Below are 17514 nucleotides of genomic sequence, written 5' to 3' on the forward strand. Positions count from 1 at the left end.
GTCACCGGACCTGAACCCAATCCAGATGGTTTGGGGTGAGCTGGACCGCAGAGTGAAGGCAAAGGGGCCAACAAGTGCTAAACACCTCTGGGAACTCCTTCAAGACTGTTGGAAAACCATTTCAGGTGACTACCTCTTGAAGCTCATCGAGAGAATGCCAAGAGTGTGCAAAGCAGTAATCAGAGCAAAGGGTGGCTATTTTGAAGAAACTAGAATATAAAACATGTTTTCAGTTATTTCACCTTTTTTTGTTAAGTACATAACTCCACATGTGTTCATTCATAGTTTTGATGCCTTCAGTGAGAATCTACAATGTAAATAGTCATGAAAATAAAGAAAACGCATTGAATGAGAAGGTGTGTCCAAACTTTTGGCCTGTACTGTATGTGAATGTGCAGTAGTCTCAGAGTTGGTGAGACAAATTTAAAAAACAAAAAAGTAAGGTGTAACAAGATGGTGGTCCTAAACTTGACCTGAAATCAACCATTAGTTTTGTTGTTCTAAGGTTTTTGTAAAGGCCTTTTCCAGCCCCACAATTTACTTTTGAAATAGTGAATCTGATCTTAAATATGTTCTAAAAATGGTCTGTGGTTAAAGTTTGTGTCATGTTCATGTTTGTTCCCTGCAGAGGCTGCATTAATGCATGCTTGACAATTTGTTTGCTTTAAGGAGCTCTGAAACTTTAATTCTCAGGTCTTTACTAGCAAAAACCGTCAAATCATATAAAGCATAAACATCTTAACACGGCAAATCTGACAAGACCTTAATGTACAGCACAATTAATTCTGCATTTCACTTAACCTCCCAAAACAAAGACGTCTTTGAAGTGCCTTCTTATTGAAAACATATACAGTTTGAGTCTTGACATATTTATGACACAGGAGTAAGACGGGCCTTTGTACAAAACCGGAATGACTGAGGACACAGTCATTCATGTCGTGTATTTCATGAAAGCCCGTCAAACATGTCGGGGCAGGTCTGCTGATTCAGTCAATCTCAAGGTAAACACAATATTTAACTTACAGGAAAATCTTTAAAGGAGCCTTTGAAGTTAATCAGCTCACTTAAGGGAACATACATCCTCAGTCAGGGTGGTCACAGGGAGGGTAAATTGAGTCGTAGGGCTGTCAGCAGCCCTGTTGCATAATGTGATGAAGAATTCCTCCATTGTTTCAGTGTCATTGTAATGTAAGTGCACTGCGTGCTGTGATAAGCATGAGGGATTTCCTTGGAAGTGGTCACAGTCGAAGAGCGTAAGCTGGTAGATCTACAATTTGTTAAAACAACAGTTGCGGCAGTACAGTAGCTCAGAAGTTCAGTTCCCTGTTAAAACCTCAAACAGGAAGTCAGTTCCTAAGAATTGTTGACCGTGAGTAAGAAGAATATTTAAGAGATGTCTTACTTGTTCCAGTTTGAAGATGTGCTGGTTGAAGTAGTGCTGGAGACGCTCGTTGGCAAAGTTGATGCAGAACTGTTCGAAGCTGTTGTTCTCGTAATCCTCAAACCCAAAAATGTCGAGCACTCCGATGGACAAGATCTGAGGAGGACAAACAAACACAATAAGAAAACAGTCTCAGACATCTTAACTAAGGATAGACCGATACATCGACTGGCCGATATATCGGGCCGATATTTGAGTTTTTTACTTGTATCGGCATCGGCCGATACGCGCGTGGGTTCGCGGATTTATTTTTCCCTGGCACTTTTTTTCATTTCAAAGTATGTGGTTAAGTTGAACAAAGCTGTTGAATCCTACTGTGTACAGTAGTTGTTGTTTTATTTATGCTTCAGCTTAAATATTTGTTTATTTTATAAAGACATTACTGGAAGATTTAAGAGCACTGAACTCTTTTTTTTATTTGAATGTATAATAATAATAATATTCTACCTGTTCTACCTCAACTTTCCATCTTTTTTTTAGTATTTTTTACTGTTCAATAAATGTTTCTTATTTTAAACTTGAGACCTGTAATATTTGTTATCATTGTGTCATTTTTTTGATGTAAATTGAGGGAGCAAAAGCAGTATCGGCCCCAAATATCGGCTCAAGAAAATCGGCAGTCCATAATCGGTCATCGGCTAAGGGTGATGGAAAAAAATCGGTATCGGCATCGGCCCTAAAAAATCCATATCGGTCTATCCCTAATCTTAACGTTAACTCTGTTATGAGTAAAGGCCTTTGCGCCAAGTATGTTTCTTTTTTTGTCCGAAACTGTCACATGTCTAAAAATAAATACTACTCCACACTGAGTCAATCATGTTTGCACACTGAGTCAGTTATACGTCAGTCATTAAATCTGGATAAGGTTTGATTTTCTGTGTTTGTCACATCAGTCAGAGCCTTTGGAGACGTTTGACCAAGAATCAGTGAAGTGGGATCAGTCAGTGAGACACAGCCGCAACAAGACAGAGGAACGGGCTGCACAGAATCACTTCATAACTCAGACAGCTCACTTTCAACAGATCAGATACACAGATAAATTAACCTGTTCCGAAAATTTTAATGACGGACCAAAGTTTCGGACTTAGTGTGCAAACATGACTGACACAACGTGAGATTGTATTTATTTTTAGACATGTGACAGTTTCAGACAAAAAAACAGACTCAGTGTGCAATGGCCTCAACTCTGTGTTTGTGTCATCTCACCTTGGTGGTCTCCTCCAGGTCCTTGATGTTGAGCAGAGCGTGGTTGATCCTGAAGACGATCCAGTCAAACAGAGCGCTGTACAGGGACTTTGCCATGGAGTCTCGCACCGTACCGGCCTGCAGGTAGACACATACAGTATCCCTTCAGTGTCACTACTACTAAAATATTAGTTTAGAACTTGTAATTGATTTAAGGAATACCTAATCCACAAAACAACAATTTATATATCAGTGACTCACCCCGTGTTACCTTGGATTCATGAAGGAAACTCAATTGTGAACAAAGAATCCAAAAATGGCTACAATTCTTGATGAATTGAAGTCATTGGGATCCGCATTTAAAAACAGCAAAACTACATTAAAACATCCTTTTATGAACTGTCATATCCAGTCATATTCTCTGTACTTCCCAAACATGCATTTTTGCTAAAACCTCAGTATTGAAATCACTTCCGCCTTAACAGTCGCAAGCACAGATGCCTCGGCCACTCAGTGGAAAGTACGGGCAGAGTTGAAACACACCCGCTTGCTGATCCAAAAGTGTTTTGATTATTACGGTTTACGCGAAAAATGCATGTGTTTAGGAAGTACTGAGCATACAGCTGGATAAATGAGAACTGAATTATACTGCATGAGTTGTGCGATAGTTTGTAAACTGATGTACTGATAGAATTTTGTTGCCTTTTTTGGATTCTTCGTTCACTATTGAGGCATGCGAGAAAATTACAGTTCTCTTCATGAATTCAAGGTAAGACGGGGTGAGTAACTGACACACAAATGATCATTTTGTAGGTGAAGGCAGATTTCCATGTACAGTATCACGGGTGAGAAACCTCATCTGTCTCATCTCTGTCTAAACAAAACAAAATCTGCCTATTGATTGATTGATTGAGATGTTTATTTCAAATATGATGCAATAATAAAAGGAAAATAATAATAAACAATATGAAAAAGAAAGAAAGAAGAATTTAAAAAAAAACAAAAACATATTGAATCCAATAAGAAGTAACATAAATCAAACAATATGCATATCCGAAAAGGAGTGAGAACAAGTAAAACTTATTTGCTCCCACCCCTTCTCCCTAACATAATAAATAACAATAACAATAACAATAACAATAACAACCTCCCTACCTAGTCTAAACCAAAGTACATGAGCACCTAACGCTCACAAACTGATATGTTACCAGAAACCACTGATAGACCGAGGTGGCCTACTTTAGATTCATTTCCTGTATTTGTGTCACATGGGTTTCACCACTGCCTCGCCCCTTTAGGAGACAAGCAGCAGCCTCGAGTCCATTCATTCTAACGGGAGAAGACAGCCTGCTTCACTAGGGACTCTTGGCTGAAGGAATACCTGGACTTGCTAAACATGGAACGGGCAGCCTACCTGTTAAAAGCCTTGCTAAGTGCCTGGACACTGTCTGCACGCTTTTAAAACTGTTGCCTCAAGGTTAAAAGCCTTGTATACACCAGATGTATGAGATCCAATGTATGTTACATAATATTCTGAATGTCATCCTTGCATCGCTGAAACCCAAATCCCCATTTTGCTGAAACTTTCTAGTTTTTCTTTTGTTTCCTCTTTTGGTTAGTGTTTGTTTCATCTTTCATTGCTTTGTTATATTCTGTTATTTCCTGCTCTTTTTTCATGCAGTGCCTTTCTTGTCTGATTTTCACTTGTGAGAACGTACAGATTATGACAGTTTCCTTCACCCTGTAGTCACTGAAGTAAATACTTGATCCAGTTTTCACAAGCCCCAAACGTTCTAAACATTCTGACACTGAATTTTTTTCCATACAAACAAATCAGGAGAAAATTCACTTTGCTCGAGATTAGGCCTGGGCGATATGACCAAAATCTCATATCACGATATAGGTCATTTCCTATCCCGATAACGATACCTATCCCGATATAGCACATTTTAATCCAATGAATAAAAAGTTGCGCCCCCCCCCAACTGCATAAATGTGCCTCTGTGTGTGCTTTTACGCAGCATGCAAGTGTTCCGGATTCAGAGGTGTGATGGAGATCAGACTGATCAGGGCTTTAAACTCTGCCATGAGGGAGTACAAAAACGTGACTAGGATGAGGGGAGGACATTTCTCCTCGTTTGATAACATTACGATGAGTCGGGCAACCAACTCATTTTAAAGAAGACGAGAGAAAAAGAGAGAGAGAGAGAGCAGCTGTGGTCGAACAAGCTACAGAGTGAGTGAAGAGAGGGAGTGCTGGTAGCGAGAAAGCTGGTGAATCAGATCAATGAAACGTTATTTTCTGATTGTTTCACAGCGATAAGTGCCGTAAAAGCTTCGCGAATTAAAAAGCCAAGAAGAGTAATTTATCGATGTGATCCATGCAAAAGATGGACAGACTCCAAATGATGAAAAATATTGCCGTAAAAAGTGTAATTTGCGTCACAATGATATAAACAATAGAGCAAAATATGAAACGATAGACATTTTTCTCACGTCACACGATACATATCGTCATATCGCACAGCCCTACTCGAGACATGTTTCTGTTTTAGCAACACACTCTCATGAGATCTGGCAACAACTGACGTGTTCTTACACTCCCTTGCTCTCAAGACATTAAGCTAATAGGTAAGAGTGAGCGGCAAAATAAGAAGCAAACATTAAATCTGTACTGTAGTGCTTGAATCTGCTTCATCCATCTACACGTTTATTACACTTCCAAATGAGGTGGGGGTATACGAAGGAGAGATGACCACACCCACTTAGAAGACTGAAAGTGGATACCATTTTGTACCACAGGTGCGGCTGAAGTGCAAAGACCTATTTTATGGGGGGGTTATGTGCCGAACTGTCCAAGCTGAGAAACAGTGCAACACATAAAGTGATGAACTATCATTACCTTGTTTTTTGTAAGGATTAAACAAACAACATACAGCCTGTTACTCTTTGAGCTTTGCAGCTGCTGGAAGCTGGACTGTGTTACTTCTGCAGAGAGCCAAGCTATCTGTTTCCCCTGCTAGCTAACCAGCTGTTAGCTCTTGCTCCATAATTACTGTACAGCTGTGAGAGTGGTATTGAGCACATAAGTGTGACTTTCTAAGTGTCCAACTCTTCCTGTGAATTGATGACGCTTATCTGTGCATGGCCGAAGGTGAGAAGAGTCATTCGTTATTTCGGGCGCCAAATGATGCTTGAACTGCAGACATCATTTGTGAGTCACCCGCTGAAGCTAAACGCTCCACATATCTGTATTATACATTAGAGCTTGGCTTTGTTGCGTTACAGTTTTTGCACAGGTCCAGCATAAAGAGAAAACAGTGAATGGAGGCGTTTAAAGATAGACAATAAAATGGATTTACGTTAATATTTGAAACTTAGACGTGACATCACAGTCAACAGTGACTACGTCTGAAAAGGGTTAAAAAAAAAGATGTGCAGACAGTTGTATTTCTCCTTTGTAACTAAACATTTATAGTTTGAGCATAAATCACATTCTCACTGTACTCAGCAGACATTATTCTGAGAACTCTTACTGGAAAATAATGAGTCATCCTAAAAGGTAGAATTCAGAGGAAACCAGACAACTCCACTGCCTCAACACATCTCTAGCATTTCTATTTTTCGACTGAAACTTTGCCACAGAAGACAGAGACACGCTGGCAGACCGCACTGTACAACAGCAGGACGTCCCTGGGCCATTATATATGTCAGATCTCATGAGTCACCTAATGTGGTAATTCATGAGATCTGCCGAACCGATCGAGTGTGGCACAGACAGCGTGATCTGCCAAGTTCTGATGGACGAGGCTGCAGAATGTTAAAGTTTCAGTCATGGCCTCATGGAAATATTAACTTTAACAGGCCAAACATAAACTAAACACACAGCATATGAGGCTCTGCTGCTGGGAAGACCAGCGTGATATCCAGATAACAAACATTACATATTTGGATGATACAGAGGCAGATATGGAAAGAATAGTGTGCTGGATCAGCGTTGTGTGCTCTTCTTATAAACACAGAGATTATTCAACGAAAACTTCCCTGTCAAATTATTAAGAAAACTTTAATTCCTGTATCCGCTGGAAAGATTTGACCTTGCTGCAGCTAAAGGTGAGCCGGCGACTTCAGAAACAAAACAAACCATCAAGTGTCCACTCAAAGTTAAAATTCCTGTGTTTCTAAATAATTAACAAGGATATTTTTAGCAGCCACAAACCAAATATGCCTTCCACCAGTCAGGAAAGATATTATTTTGAACTCCATACATGCTGCGGTCTAATGTCCCATAAGCTTTTCATTATTTAGAGGAAGTTGGACATAAAACATTGAGAGGGAAACAGCCTCGTAACTCTGACCAAATGGAGAAAACTCATTACAGAAACACTCAGATTTCTTTTGAGGTTTTCAAGTGTATGATTTCAGTTAACAGGCAGTGAGACTGTTGGGACTGCAATATTTACACAGAGACCACCCAGCGAGCTACCAAAACAATCACTGTTTGTTCATATGAAATGACTCCTAAATATCCAACAGGCCATTATGAGGTTGTTTGGACGGTAATATGTAACACGCCACCATCTATCGGGGGAGTTTGTGGTAAAATAGTGCTGACGTGAGCCGTCTGTAAGAAAATCTTTTCACGCAACTCACTGAATGTGCGCAAGAAAATATTTAACACGTGACATCACTGGAATATGAAACATTTAGGTATCATGTGTAAAAACCACCTCCTTCAAACTGACACCGTATCCGTGTTGTTCTCTCGTCTCCTTCAGATGGCTCTCATCTGCAGACCGTGACGTGTGTTTGTTTTCAATGAAAACTGTGGAGGGACTTGAAATGCCTTCCCGTCTCTCTAAACACACCGAAGGACTCTGTGCATGTGTGTTTGTAAGTGTGTGTTGGTGTGACTGTGTGTACATGTGTGTTCACATGTGGCTACAGACTGAAAGCAGAGAGAGAGAGAGAGAGCAGGAGGAGATCCGGCGCTGGTGCACGCTGTCCTGTAAACACGGCCGGGTCAGACTGAAGAGACGAGGCTGCAGTGCCGTTATTGAGTTGGCGAAGTGCCTTTAGTCGCACTAATGTGTATGATACTCTATTTAAACTTTAAAAACTCATAAAAACGGCTCATGTATCTTTAGGTTTGACTCATAAGACTGTATATAAAGATAAATGTCATGACAGCTCCCCGAAAGTGAAGCCAAAACATCTGGATTGCCCCCCATGTGGCTTGCTACAGTTCAAGTCATAAACCCCGCCCCCATCTGTTAGTAGCTGGGACATGGGCCAAATTCAAGTAAATTTCCGCCCGCACACACACACAGTAACAGGGCAAATGGATCCCACAGCTAACGTTACCTAAGTTATTTACAGGTTTAATGACAGAGTTGGCTGTTGCGGTGTCAGTGTGAGTTTGTTGGGACCATTAAATGGCTCGCTGTTGGATGTTAGCCGCTGCTGCTATGTTAGCTTGTGCTAACCTGGCAGACGGCAAACTGACTGTGAGGAGAGCAGCAGACCCTGGGGACAGTCCTTTAGTGCTGCACCTAACTTATGTAATGGCAGCAACAGAAAGTTTGATGATTTTTCTTATTTTAACTTCGGATTTATGGTTTAATGGGCTAGCTGAAGCCTGGTTGTTGCACTTGTTTTCCGTTGTTGAACAATTTACAATACTATTATTCATATTCTTTTGTTGTTGCAAGTAGTCTATAATTATTTAATGCGAGTACTTGAGTATGGAAGTTACATAAAATGGCCATCCCTACCTGATACCATGACTCCACCATCAGATCATTACTGCACAGGCTCTGGCTCCAAATTACGTCACCAGCCCAAGATGGCAGCGCCCATATTCTGGATATTTGGCTTCATTTTTATACAGCAGGAGAAACTGGACACGCGTCGCCCATCTTTATATACAGTCTGTGGTCTGACTCTAAATCCATACTACAGTGTACAGTGTGCTAAACAGTAATGTTCATAGTATGCCAATTTTGAAGTCAAGGAAATTAAAATAACTGTTTTATACTAACAGGAAGTGATACAGCACTCACACCATGCAAGTTATTTTTCCTAGGAAAGCGAAGGCATGACCCTCCCTACTCTGCCTTACCCTGCTTCTGATTGGCTTACGCTGACACTTGAATCTCACTCCTGATACCTAAACCTAACCAAATCACTTCTAGTAATGTGATTTTACCCGGTCTACATCTACTTGACAGCAGGACAGGAGCAGATATGTTTATCTTTCACATGTGAGGAATGGAATTTCACCATCTGAGACTTAAATCTAATATTTGTGCCTTTCCTCTGTCTACATGTCTAAATTCACACTCGTCAGATATTTAATGTTCGCACGTCTACAAGAAGAAGAGTTTCACCTCGGCAAGTTTGTAGGGAACAATCAGCTTCTCTCCGACAGTAACCGTCTTCCGTGTTGTCAGAGCTTCAAACAGCATCTCTTCTTTGACCTAGTCATGACAGAGGGAGAGAAAGTGAAATGAGTTCAGTCCTCTCTTTAAAGATGATCAACCCATCATTCCCACCATCACTGTACAAAGCAACAGCAACAGTGTGTGCTGTGACTACAGAGTCCCAGATCATCACCGAGCTTTGAGTTGTTTTGACAAAAGAAGTCTGACACTTTCAATTCAAGCTGCCTTTCATCTCTGACAGTGTTTAAGTGCTTGTGTGCAGGGTGACAGCTTGAAGAGGCGCTTTTAGAAATCTACAGTAGCAAAATTCTCTGTTTTGATAACTGTCTTCCTTTAATCAGTCGACACTGTCAGACAAAAATCCTCTAAGCACAGAGCTTAAGACAGAAGAGGAGATGTGACAGTACTGCACAAACCTAAACTTGAGTCTAGTCATTAAACTGGCTTATGGTCTGTAAACGATAAAACTGTAATACAACACTTAAAGGAATGCCTAACCCCCCAAATGATCATTCGTGTATCAATTACTTGCCCTGTACTACGTTAAATTTGTGAAGGAAACTGCGACAAATCAAAAAAGAGGGAACATTTTTGATGAATTTATTTATTTACAAGCGAGCAAGAAAACTTGGGAGTCAGAGCTGACGTATCATGTTGGACTTCAGCATTGTTAACCTTTTTTTTTTTTTAATCTTAACTCATATTTAGAGAACCTGCAGCAATAAAAACTGCCAGTAGGATTATTTTGTTGTACCTCCAGCAGTTCTGAGACGACAGGCAGCACCTCTGGGTTACAGATGTCGATGGAGTCATCCCTGTAGGTTTTCCTCTTGTAGCGGATGTTGCCCAGGTGAAGGATGGCCGAGAGCAGACAGAAGATCCTAAACAACAGTTCAAGAAACGTTTAACTGGTTAGAATACTGTGGGTCTGTCTGTAGCTGCAGTTACTCATAATCTGGGGAATCCCTTGATCCTATTAGAAGAAATATTAGATATTAGATATTATTTGATAGAAATAAAGATACAAATATCAATTCACATCATGGTACTGGTGGTGATGATGATGATTGTGATGGCCAATGAGGCTGGGAGGTTTGCACTGTAAATTTTATCTTGCACATACCGGTATTCTCTATACCCTAGAATGTGAATTGTGTCACATTCCTTGCGCAATATTTTGCACGTTCATGCACAAAAAATTCAGCTGCAGGGTTGCATAATGAAATGCAAGTTGCAGCCTCTTTAAGTTATACACACATAAAACATACATTCAGCGGTTACTTTATTAGGTACACCTTCCTTGTACCAGGTTGGACCCCTTTGCTTTCAGAACCGCCTTAATTCTTGGTGTCATAGATTCAACAAGGTGCTGGAAACATTCCTTAGAGATTTTGGTCCATATTGACATGATGACATCACACAGTTGCTGCAGATTTGTCGGCTGCACATCTATGATGTGAACCTCCCGTTCCACCACATCCCAAAGGTGCTCTATTGGACTGAGATCTGGTGACTGTGGAGGCCATTGGAGTACAGTGAACTCATTGTCATGTTCAAGAAACCAGTTTGAGATGATTTGAGCTTTGTGACATGGTGTGTTACCCTGCTGGAAGTAGCCATCAGAAGATGGGTACACTGTGGTCATAAAGGGATGGACACGGTCAGCAACAATACTCAGGTAGGCTGTGGTGTTTAAACCATGCTCAGTTGGTACTAAGGGGCCCAAAGTGTGCCAAGAAAATATCCCCCACACCATTACACCACCACCAGCAGCCTGAACCCTTGATACAAGGCAGGATGGATCCATGCTTTCATGTTGTTCACACCAAATTCTGACCCTACCATCTGAATGTGGCAGCAGAAATCCAGACTCATTAGACCAGGCAACGTTTTTCCAATCTTCTATTGTCCAGTTTTGGTGAGTCTGTGTGAACTGTAGCCTCAGTTTCCTGTTGTTAGCTGACAGGAGTGGCACCTGGTGTGGTCTTCTGCTGCTGTAGCCCATCTGCTTCAAGGTTGAACGTGTTGTTGGTTCAGAGATGGTCTTCTGCAGACGTTGGTTGTAACCAGTGGTTATTTGAGCTACTGTTGCCTTTCTATCATCTTGAACCAGTCTGGCCATTCTCCTCTGACCTCTGGCATCAACAAGGTATTTTCACCCAGAGAACTGCTGCTCACTGGATATTTTCTCTTTTTGGGACCATCCTCTGTAAACCCTAGAGATGGTTGTGTGTGAAAATCCCAGTAGATCAGCAGTTTCTGAAATACTCCCCAACAACCATGCCACGTTCAAAGTCACTTAAATCACCTTTCTTCCCCATTCTGATGCTCAGTTTGAACTTCAGCTGGTCATCTTGACTATGTCTACATGCCTAAATGCATTGAGTCCTTGTATACATAAATAGCAAGGCTTTGGTTTACAGTTGGGATGTGGGCAAAGCAAAAGGTGGTGGTATGGTAATGTGCAAAACCAGCATAACAAGGAGGTACGTGTCATTTGTTTATGCAGGAGTGCGGAGGATGAAGCAGATCACACACTTGTTGCGGTCTTATTGTGTGTGTCACTCACTGTTTGCGTGTGGAGGGAAGAAAGCCCACCATCTCCATGGCCAGCTGAAGCCTCTCAAAGTCATGCTTCAGGTCTTCTCCTTCGACTGTGAAGCAGTCCTGCAAAAAAAAAAAAAAAAAAGAAAGAGGGTGTCATCAGGTTTACAGCAGCAGTTACAACGGTTACGCCAGAAGAGCTAATGACAAGTCACTATGAGGGACTCACTAGAGACTGTTGACATTCACAGTGCCCAAATGTTTTTAATGTTTACAGAGTGTCCGGCAAAAATGCTTAAAATAGTTCCTCAGTTTACTTTGCAGCTGAAACGAAAAAACAACCGAGTGGCCTGAAGCAGACAGAATGAGTGACTCATACTAAAATAAGCTATCATTAAGCAGCTTGGGGGTCAAACACTGCCGAACAGCAGCATGTGCAGGTTCTGCTCATGTAGTGGAAAATCTGCCCTGGCTTCCCCCTTTTAAACCAATCCACAGAAATTTGGCAAGCTGGTGAAAGAGCTGAGAGAAGCAGCAGTTTATGGGTTTTCCTGGGTTTTTAGTGGGCGACACAATGAACTCGGAGTTTGTTTTGATGAAATAACGGTGTGCAAACAGGCGCTTCTATGCACAACTTCACATTTTACACATAGTAATTAGGCCTCTATAAAACAGAAAGCATTCAAATACTGTGTGTCAAATATCAGAAATATCATTTAGCAACCAAACACACATCATAAGGAGTAAACTAGTGGATAAATCTGGGTCTGGATTAGTTGTTTATGACAAGAGGTAGAGCTCTTTTCCAGACTAGGACCACATGCTTTGATGTAACTACATAACTACACAGCCGTTCACTACATATACACCCACCGTAATGTGAGCCCTGCTCTCGGCTTTATGGGCCCATTCCACTATGGCTGCCATAATTATCACATACCGAGGCCTCCGAAACACAAACACTCCAAACATGAGACTCACACTTACACCAACGTGCCTCCGTCTTACCTCCCTCGCTCTCTGCTTTCATGACACAAACTCACACTGACCTGTGAGTGACTCCGGTGTTACATTTCTAAAGCAGGAAAATCTACATTTATTGCACAAAGGTTGCTCTAACGTACTTTTCTTTCAGGTGAAAACAATTTGTAAATGTAGTTAAGAGCTGTTTGAGGCTACAGATATTGCAAATGTTAAAAAATGAAACAAAAATAACATTAAAAAAACCCCACCATAGTCATTCAAATACATCAAATACAGTTAACTTACTGAAATAGGAGTGGAAAATAATGACTTAATCAAAGAGCAGTGTTACTTAAACATGTTAATAAACAGAAACATTAACGCCCACCACAAAACCAAACAAATCCCAACACAAATCAAACCAGACTTTTTGATCATTGACATCATTCAGTCAGAGTGTTTCTGCTGTAGAGTGATTTGAATCAGATCCAGTGATTGAGAGGTGAAGGTGTGTCTTTGTGTGTCAAATAACTTGTGGCAACACAGAGGAATGAGCGTGTAAATAACCTGCAGCTCAGCCGCGAACCAGCTGCTGAACAATGAGGCAGGTCTGAGACTAAAACTCTGCCCATTGATCAAACACTCAAACACGACAAGTCTATCAACAAGTGTATCATGGAGGGTAGATCAGTGTGTTCCACTAAGGTAACCTATAGTAGAGATAGTGTACTCTGAAATGTCTCAACCAAGACCGAGTTAAGTCTTTAGAGGATAAGTCCAAGTCCAGTCTAAAGTCTATAGAGAATAAGTCCAAGTCTTTAGAGGGTAGGCCCACATTTTTAAAGGGTAAGTCCAAGTCTAGTATCCAGTCTTTAGAGCATAAGTCCAAGTCTTTTTGCCAGTTTTTAGAGGGAAGGTCAAAGTTTTTTGAGGGTAAGTCCAAGTCTAGTCTCAAGTCTTCAGAGGGTATGTCCAAGTCAAGGCTTAAGTCTCTAGGGGGTAAGTCCTGGTCCAGTCTCAAGTCTTTAGAGGGTAAGTCTAAGTCTAGTCTCAAGTCTTGAGAGGGTAAGTCTAAGTCTAGTCTCAAGTCTTAGAGGGAAGGTCCAAGGCTAGTCTCAGGTCTTTAGAGCATAAGTCCAAATCCAGTCTCAAGTCTTTAGAGGGAAGGTCTGAGGCTAGTCTCAGGTCTTTAGAGGGTAAGTCCAAATCCAGTCTCACATCTTTAGAGGGTAGATCTTAGTCAAGGATCAAAGTCTTTAGAGGGTAAGGCCAAGTCTAGTCTCAAGTCTTTAGAGGGTAAGTCCAAGTCTAGTCTCAAGTCTTTAGAGGGAAGGTCCAAGTCTTTAGAGGTTAAGTCCAGGTCAAGGCTCAAGTCTTTAGAGTGTAAGTCCAAGTCTAGTCTCAAGTCTTTAGAGGGTAATACAAGTCCACTCTCAAGTCTAGTCTAGAGGGTGAGTCCAAGTTTAGTCTCAAGTCCTTAGAGGGTAAGTCAAAGTCTAATATCAAGTCCTTGGAGGGTAATTCCTAGTCAAGGCTCAAGTCCTTGGAGGGATGTTCAAATCTAGTCTTAAGTCTTTCGAGGGTAAGTCAAAGTCTAGTTTCAAGTCCTTAGAGGGTGAGTCCAAGTCTAGTCTCAAGTCCTTAGAGGGTAAGTCCAAGTCTAGTCTCAAGTCCTTAGAGGGTAAGTTCTAGTCAAGGGTCAAGTATTTAGAGGGTAAGTCCAAATCTAGTCTTAAGTCTTTCTAGGGTAAGTCAAAGTCTAGAGGGTGAGTCCAAGTCTAGTCTCAAGTTCTTAGAGGGTAAGTCCAGGTCTAGTAATAAGTCTTTAAAAGCTAAGTCCATATTTTTAGGCGGTAAGTCCAAGTCTAGTCTCGGGTCTTTGGAGGATTCGTCCAAATCTTCAGAGAGTAAGTACATGTCTAGTCTCAAGTCTTAAGAGTGTAAGTCCAAGTTCAAGTCAAGGCTCAGGTCTTTGGAGAACAAGCCTAACTCCAGTATCAAGTCTGGAGAAAGTCCCGTCTTGTGGAATAGATATTTCTTTTTTGCCACTGAGTATTTTCTTATTTAGATTTTAACATTCTTGAGAAATGTTGAAGATTTGATACCAGAAATCCTGTTGATTCATCTTTAGTAACTTGGTGAGGACTTCACCTTCAGTATGGAGGGTTTCAATAAAGAATACTCTGCACTGTCAATGATCAAACAGTCACACAGGTCACAGCAACACAGGCAGCTACAGTAGCCAGGATATGACTAGACATACCAACATAACTCAGAGGAGCAGCACAACAGGGGAAAGCAAAAACAAACAGAGCTGAAATAAACACGACCCAAACCAAACCAGGAAATATCCGAACAGCAACAAAATGAGCAGGAGAAGGAGGGAGGGAGGGAGGGAGGGGAATGTGCAACTGTGCAGGGAAAAGTGTGGCTTGAGCTGCAAGTGCCCAGGTGAACCCAAATCTACTTGTTGAAGTTTCTCCGACACGTACAGACACACGGACAGCACATACACAGATACTGACCGGTTCACTGTCACAGTAACTGTCCCAGTGCAGTTGGCGGGTTGACTTTTTCATCTGGAAATGTTAAGGCAGAGTTCACAGGGGGGGGACGAGGTTACGGTTAGAGAGCAGCATTCAAATGGAGACACATAGTGTACACTTAAACACAGATTTATGAGCAACTGACAGCAATGGAAGGACGGGCTGTTAAGACACAAGCGACGGCTGAACCTCACAGTTCTGATCCTTACAGACAAATATCAAGTAAACAGTCAGACAAGTCAAACATTCAAAGGCAAATAGACATTGATGGAAGAGACGGACGCACACAGACACTAAACTAAAGCACATGTCATGATTGAACACATGAAGACATAAAAGCAGGATGAGAAGGTGGAGATCTGCAACACACATGGATTGAGAATGAATGATTGGCTTTACATGACAGCTGACCATTTTAAAGCATACCATGAGATTTTAGGATTGATTTCCTACCTTTAAGGATAAATATGCATGGTGAACTTGCTTCAGACATGAAATCTTTTACATTAAAGTGACTATTGGATTGCAGGTTGTTCCAGTTTGTAAGCAGGAACTTCTTCACTGCATCTGAGATTTCGGAATCTAATGCTGAAAAGCAACATGCCTGTGGATATTCTCATTTATCCAGGTCATAGTTATCTCAAGGCAATTGAATCGAACGCAACTGGATTTAGGCCCCATGTCCACCAAAGTGTTTTTTCCCAGCTGAGTTCTAAGAGCTATCGTAGGTAACTGGACTTGCTTGAGTTTCTTGAAGACGATTCTACTCTCATCCAAGAGGCCTCTTCAGTTCTTACTGACTGGTGAGAAGTCGCAGGCTTTAAACTCTGTGTAATAGAGTTGTGAAGGTCACATGTGAGTCGTTGACCCACCTCACCATCAAGGTTAGATGGGTCCAGGTGTGAATGGGTGTTAAGCTGTCTATGGAGGGATCTCGGGACTGCATTAGACAGCTGAAAATACCAGGTGCTCCTCAGGAAACGTCCAGCTGGGAGTACTTGAGAACGCTTCGGAGGCGCAGCGATGTATCAGCTGAGATGCTTTGGTTGCATCCGCTTGCTATGATACAGAATATCTAAGGGAAGGCTGAAGCACGTAGGGAGATGGACTGGACGGTCATATCTCTCCTCTGTTGTTGTTCGGCACGTGTGAGATGTGACGGTTGGTCTTTGTGGTATTTGTCCTGCCCCTCCTCCACTATGATTGGACAGCTGGGTAAAAAGTGCAGCGTTTTAACTGAAGTTCAACATTTCCCAACTCTCAGCGCTTAGAAAAAAACGGGCAGTGCTCAGCAAAGAGTAGACGCTCAGTGTTTGAACTTTGGGTAAAATGCTGCACTCATCACTGTCACTTTTTACCCAGCTGTCCAATCACAGTGGAGGAGGGACAAATACCATGAAAATCAACCGTGACATCCTTCAAGTGCTGAAAACCAGAGGAGAAATATGTTAATATACTGTATATTTATTAACATATGTTTCATTTGATGAACCCACACAGACTGGCAGATCCATCATCTCTCCCTATGTGCAGAGCAAGTACTCTACTTTGTCCTGACTTCCGCAGATATTTTCATACCAAAGCAACCAGATGCAACAAAAGCATCTCAACTGAAGACATGCTGCTCATCCAAAGCTCTCTTAAGCGCTCCGAGCTGAGTGTTTCCTGAGGAATGCCTGCCATTTTTAGCTGGGGAAATCCGCTTGGTGGATCTAAAGGGCCTTGCAATAAATTACCAGATTCACATGATCTTTTATAGGCAACATCCCCGTCTGTTCACCTATGCTTTTCTGGATTTTTTCAGCATCGTTTCTTGTATATGAAAAGCATTTCAGCAGGCAGGTAGACTCAGTCAGAGTGTCTTTAAATGCACCTTTACCTTACAATGTACAACTGCAGTAACACACAGTACTAATGTAACTCCACTGATTAATTTAAGGGCATCATTAACAATGTGGTGACAGAGACATGTGCTTGGTTTTCTTGAGAGGCCATTACGTTTGAATAACTGTTTTTCCTGGTTATTTCAAGCATCTAGAAAGTTTCAAGTCTTTGCAAAATAACTTTTAATTCCAAATTCAAATTTACTAGATCCTATTGTTGCTACAAAATGAGGAAATCAACCTAAAAACCTGCGGCTTGCTTTGGCCAGTTAAGTGTAGATTTGTGGTTAAAGGGCTGATTAACAGATGCAAAACAACAGGTGTGGATTAGATTAAAGATTAAAGACCAAAGTGGGAAAAATTCATAACCGGAGAAAACAAAACAACTGTCATAACTGTAACATGTTCACATGGGCTGTAAACAAGTTGATAGTGTGGACAGGAAGAGTTGTGAAATCCATGCATGAGCTCCAGCTGGTGCATGAGCGCAGTTTTCTTTATGTAAACTC

At 41.4% G+C, this 17514-nt stretch overlaps 1 protein-coding gene across 14 annotated transcripts in view; it reads right to left on the reverse strand.

Annotated features, from left to right (window-relative positions):
- myo9aa (myosin IXAa) overlaps window positions 1-17514 on the reverse strand; it is a 164030-nt gene that overhangs the window by 55606 nt on the left and 90910 nt on the right. For 12 of the 14 annotated variants that reach the window (XM_033627395.2, XM_078174079.1, XM_078174078.1 and 9 more), the window contains exons 6-11: window positions 15102-15155; window positions 11639-11736; window positions 9824-9950; window positions 9016-9105; window positions 2648-2764; window positions 1403-1537 (exon numbers count right to left, since the gene is read on the reverse strand). In XM_033627395.2, the coding sequence (XP_033483286.2) occupies window positions 1403-1537; window positions 2648-2764; window positions 9016-9105; window positions 9824-9950; window positions 11639-11736; window positions 15102-15155 (621 nt within the window). The remainder of the gene's footprint in view (window positions 1-1402; window positions 1538-2647; window positions 2765-9015; window positions 9106-9823; window positions 9951-11638; window positions 11737-15101; window positions 15156-17514) is intronic. The other 2 variants (XM_078174073.1, XM_033627135.2) reach the window with 1 other exon arrangement.

The sequence above is a fragment of the Epinephelus lanceolatus genome, chromosome 2, assembly GCF_041903045.1.
Source record: "Epinephelus lanceolatus isolate andai-2023 chromosome 2, ASM4190304v1, whole genome shotgun sequence".
Classification (NCBI taxonomy): Eukaryota; Metazoa; Chordata; class Actinopteri; order Perciformes; family Serranidae; genus Epinephelus; species Epinephelus lanceolatus.